At 37.3% G+C, this 5,538-nt stretch overlaps 1 protein-coding gene across 1 annotated transcript in view; it reads right to left on the bottom strand.

The window, feature by feature from the left end:
• The window catches only part of LOC109862487 (mucin-19-like), an 8,259-nt gene extending 4,020 nt beyond the window's left edge, over nucleotides 1-4,239 (bottom strand). Inside the window, exons 1-5 of the mRNA XM_020442558.1 lie at nucleotides 3,369-4,239; nucleotides 1,080-1,361; nucleotides 865-991; nucleotides 652-771; nucleotides 378-478 (exon numbers count right to left, since the gene is read on the bottom strand). Of these exons, the coding sequence (XP_020298147.1) occupies nucleotides 378-478; nucleotides 652-771; nucleotides 865-991; nucleotides 1,080-1,361; nucleotides 3,369-3,494 (756 nt within the window). The 5' untranslated portion in view covers nucleotides 3,495-4,239. The remainder of the gene's footprint in view (nucleotides 1-377; nucleotides 479-651; nucleotides 772-864; nucleotides 992-1,079; nucleotides 1,362-3,368) is intronic.
• Nucleotides 4,240-5,538: the final 1,299 nt, after the last annotated feature.

Here is a 5,538-nt window from a genome sequence, read left to right as displayed (position 1 = left end):
AAAAAAAAAAAAAACAAAAAAAACAAAAAAAAACAAATGACGAACGGCATGCTAGTCGTTTAGTGTAGACCTTATACCTTTAGACCTCAATACTGTATAGCGTCGAGAAGAACGTAAGTAGACATTTGCTGAGGGTTGGGTAGAAACGCCGGTGGTATGGCTTCTCCCATCAGACCGTTTGTCTGTCAAACCGTAACCGATATAAATCGTTTAATAAAAAATGTAAAACAAAGAGACGAGAGAACGATCAGGATTTTATATTACGATCTATACGAGGAACCCAAGATTGCGTTCTAAACGAAAAGTCAAAGAGAACATAAAGGTACGAAGAAATAAAACAGTCGAGCAACGAATGGTATCGTTAATCGTTAACGTACCGGTATAGGCTGAAACTGATACTGCTGTGGAACATACAGCGACGGTGGGCACGGATACATCATCGGTGCGTACGCTTGATGACCAGTAGCTGCTTGAGGACCTGGAGAAAAGAACGCATCATATATTCGCAAGAATTTAATTTTAAGATAAACGAACACTAAAAAAATCAAAATTTCAATTAAACATTCTGACAATCACTAAATGCAAAACTGCTCTTTTAATCGGTAATATTTTTACACATACATACATGAACGGGAAGCAGGATATGCTCACCAAACATTCCTGCTTGATAAAATGTTCCTGGATCTGTAGGTGGACCAATTGAAGTTGCCGGTGTGGGAGGCGCAGTATTGTAGAACGTCACACCGCTGTTTTGGTACGGAATACCCATTCCTGTACAAGCAAAAAGGGAAGACAAATGAAAAACACGATCGAAAGCATGTTGCGCATATATATAATATGTACACGCAATTAACGATCACGCACCATTTGCATAATAGTAAGTACTTGTAGGCACAGAAGAAGGTGAACCGTCAAATGATCTAGAAAACGGTTGCTTCTTGATCGCGGGTGCTATGTTGAGCTTCCTCTCTCGTAGTACAATACAGTCAGCCTAATGCAATAAAAAGAAAGCGGCAATGAGAAACAGTATGTTCGACGATGTGTGGAAAATAGTTGCAAAAGTCAAGTCGACTACAAACTTCCTGTTGAAGCCGCTTGGCTTCTTCCTCGGTTTCGAAAGTGACAAAGCCATAGCCCTTTGAAACACCAGCACGATCCGAAATGATTTTCGTAGCTTTGACATTGCCCCAGACTGAGAAGGCCTGTGCAAGTTCCGCTTCGGTCGTACTTGCCGAGATACCTCCTACGAAAATACGATTCGGTACCAACGTGCCGTATTTTGGTGCCATTGTCAGACTCGCGCCTGAGGCCGGGCTAGACGCAGGACTAGACCCTTCCGTACCACCGGTCGAAGTCGAACTCTAAACAACAAATAAATCTCTTTTTTATCGTTCGAACATTTACTTTTTATTGTCGCAAATCTATTTCATGATTTTTTGAGAAAATTGAGAAAATATGTTTTATATTAGAAAACAAAATGTAACATTGTAATAATGTCCAAGCGCAATTGCAATTGCACTCTTTTTAGTGAACGTTCGGCCCAAAGTAGCAATACGTTTCTTTTGATAAGATATCAGGTTACCTGTGTAGAAAGAGTAAAAAAATTAAATTACATACATATATTATATATTATTATGTATTAATTATATATTATATAAGTGAAAAATGAGACAATTGGGATTTTGATGCAACTTTTTGTGTCACTTGTACATCGCAGAATTAAATTATTGCTATCAATAAATACTCGCGACCGAAAGTGCGTATTTTTTTACAAGCATTATAAAGTATTATAACTTTTTTTGATAATATATAATATATATTTAATATATGATAATATATAATATATAAATATATGATAATATATAATATATATATATATATATATTCCAGTTATATTGTTAATTCAAATATATAAATTTTGTATTTCTTTATTCTGTAATTTTGATAATATTCTACTAATGCGCATATACCAGTAATTTGAATTTATAACCATTTATTTGCATATATTGATATAATCGTGAGCAAATAACAAGAGTGATAAATAGTAGAATGTACAGAATATAAATACAAGTAACAACTTTTTCGACAATGTTTCGACGTTATTTCGCCAGTGTCGTTAGAGTTGTTATTAAGAGCTAATAGTTATAATATGGCCACAAAATTTCCCTATATGCAAGTATAATGATTTATGCAAATCACGTAATTCTGGCCGTTAATTATGAATATTCAGCACAATTGCCAAACTAGACCAACGATTATGAAAACCAAGATATACACATGTATTCAATGTACGTTTGATACCAGGAAAAATGTATAGTGTGATAAATAAAAGTTTCTTTTTTTTGTAAAGTATAAATAAAAACTCTATAAAACTCTACTTCAACTTTCAGCAAAAAATTAGTTAAAATTTTGTAAATATATATAATAGAGAAAAGGTAAATTTCCTATTAAAAATATAGAACAATATTGCCAAGTTTAAAAATAGAAAAATAAAGTCAATTGATCAAAATAAAATTTTCTTCTACTCTTTTAAAAAAATAAGAAACAGTGTTTCTTCACATAATCATATTGTATGATCATGACAAGACACAAAAAAACTTTTGTATGTATATGTGCCTTAAAACCAATACTTGTCAATAAATATATTTGTTTTAAAGGTGAGAAAGAAGAAAAGACATTATAGTTCACTTAAAGGTTCAATAAAACAAGTTATATTTTGTTAATCTTCTAATTTGTAGTATTAATATATAAAGCATTAATTTGGAGCATTTAGTTATTAACTTTTTTCTTACATATAAGTTCGTTACTTCATAATTCATACTAAGAAAAAAACTTTAATTGAAGTAACATCGACTTTTTATATTACATATTTCTTACGATTTCTAATTAAAACACAAAACGGAGATTTATACAAACCATAATGTCTTCATACATGTCATTCGACTTTTCTCATTATTTGTATAAACTCCACATATAATACGAAACACCACTAGATTTTCGTACAACAGGAAGAGCGAAGGTTTCGGGCGTGAGGAAGTCGATTGCAAATGACAGATTTTGCGGAGATTGGCATAAATGTACGCAGCTGCGTGATCGGCATCTGTCGCAAGGGGAAGAAGAAACGACGAGACGACGTTCCATACGCACACACGCGCGCCCTGACACACACACACACACACACACACACACACACACACACACACACACACACAAATATTGGCTAGCACAAGCCGCCGAGGAGGCGAGACGAGGAAACGTTTACAACGTTCCAGTTAATCGACACGTTCGCATTCCGCGGAGCACGCGACAAAAGTATGACATGTGTAAGGCAAAAAACGAGAAGAGGAAGAAAGAGAAAGATATATTACCATACGATGCACATATAATCCATTCCTCTTTGCGCCGAGACACCCCTCTTTAGAGATGACAGTCAAAAGTGCAAGCAAACAAACAAGCAGGCAAGCGACCAACCGACAAACAAACGAGCACAGCATATACCGTGTGCGTACGTCGTCGTTTCAATCATGTAAAGAGGAAAAAACAGGATAACAGACAGATCTCATCTGAAACACTCGGTTCGCGCAAACACGCGCGAAAATTCTGTTCTACTACATGCATACATTACTGACCAATAATAATCAATGATTGTGTGGGTCATGTGGATCTATTTTCGCGTACATATACTGTTCTAAATTTTAAGTTTTACGAACAAGCAACACACGAGAAATGCTACCACGCTCACTCACTCTTGTTCTTTCTCCCGACCCTTCTCTTTTTTTTCGATCTTTGCCTCGAAGACGATGTAACGATACACGAGTGCGCGGAAGAAACGTAAGTCAACTTTCCTGTGCGTATTGGACGCGAGCCACATTTGTTCAGATCTCATGTATATACATATATATATTTTTTTCTATGCGCTACAAGAGATCATTAGACAATATCGCTTTTGAGAAACGAAAGTTACGTTGTAAGAGAAAAAGGAGAAGAAATAATTGTAGTGCAAAGTTTTTCCGACGAATTGAGCGTCGTGTCGTTTACGTTTTATCTTTTTTCGTTGTTGGTCGTCAGTGTTGTCAATAATTCTCGGAATTGCTGCGCGACTGCAATTCGCAGCAAGTAAAAACAAGTACGCAACCAATCGTCAATGATCGTAAGAAATGCCGGCGCTAACTCCGAAGTCGATGACAGTTAACTTGACAGACAACATTGAGCGACAACGATGAAGAAACAGATAGGAAAACCAGCTCGAACAAATGAAACATCATCGCGCGACAATATCGTCCGCAGCGCTCTCTCTCTCTCTCTCTCTCTCTCTCTCTTATTTTCTTTAAGAGTGTTAATAAATCTACTCACCATCTCTCTTTCGACGGATTCGTATGTAAAGGATCCGCTGGTGACTGTCTTGGCGTTTCGTTGGTACCCTGGCTTCGCACAAGGTCACCTGGATACCCAGGGACTGCCAAGGACCGTAGTGCTAACGACTTTAGCGCGGCACTTCCAGCCTCCGGCGGAGTAGTTGCCGTTCCGTCTCTCACGTAAACCTCCAAGCACTAGGAGCCAGCTGAACTCTAACTTTTACAAGATGGCGACCCCGACGTAGGCGCCGCATATACTGGAAATCATCAAACCTTCATAGACTGCGCGCGCATTTTATCGAAAGAAGATAAGAGTCGAAGCCACAGATTTCTATACTAGGCTGCGTTCGAGAACACTCGTGTGCACACGAACGTCATTCTATCTTTATCACTCATTAGATATAAGATAGAATAACGTTTGTGTGACAAGAGCACGAAATAAGAGTAAGGAGATCGAACTTGATAGCGCGCGAATGAGTAGTATATGTAACAAGATAGATTACAGTAGTATATGTAACAAGATAGATTACATACCTAAACGTGTACATGTGTTAGTAGTGACCATAGACGTATAATATATAGACTGCGCGTTTGGCTGAAAAGATGTCTTCAACGTTGAGAAAGACAACATACTTTGAATAGTAACTCTTTCTCTGTCTATCAATGGTCTAGTTTCCACCGAAGCATTAATTCACACCAAATGCGACGTAGAATCAAATTCAAGTCGATGGAAACCTGTCAAATTGTGCTGATTTCACTTCCGCTTCGATCTATAAGTACTCTACTTCCAATGGAAACAGAGCACTAAATTTGATCAGTACCGGAGTGAAACCGAATTGAGGGTTTCGGTGGAAACTAGACCAATGTCTGTGGTGGGATCAGAGCACGAAGTAAGAATAAGGAGACTTAGGCCCGAATTCATAGTCGTCTCTCAGATCTCAGATCTCAGATCTCAAGAGAAAGAGAAAGAGAGAGAGAAAAAGAGAGGGAAAGAGATGAGATGAGATCTGAGATCTGAGAGACGACTATAGCCCCTTGCACAATGGAAGGAATAGCGATAGCGATAGAAATAACACAGTTTTTAACACAGAATTCCAACTCGTCGGAAATTTTATCGCTATTACTTATTCCGATTTTCTGATCTGCATTGATACATGTGTATTTTTGTATGTTAGATTCCGCT

This window comes from Pseudomyrmex gracilis, unplaced genomic scaffold (assembly GCF_002006095.1).
Source record: "Pseudomyrmex gracilis isolate BER0280 unplaced genomic scaffold, ASM200609v1 scaffold_1839, whole genome shotgun sequence".
Classification (NCBI taxonomy): Eukaryota; Metazoa; Arthropoda; class Insecta; order Hymenoptera; family Formicidae; genus Pseudomyrmex; species Pseudomyrmex gracilis.
Note: the sequence above shows the minus strand (reverse complement) of the source record. Positions and strands in the feature narration are given on the sequence as shown.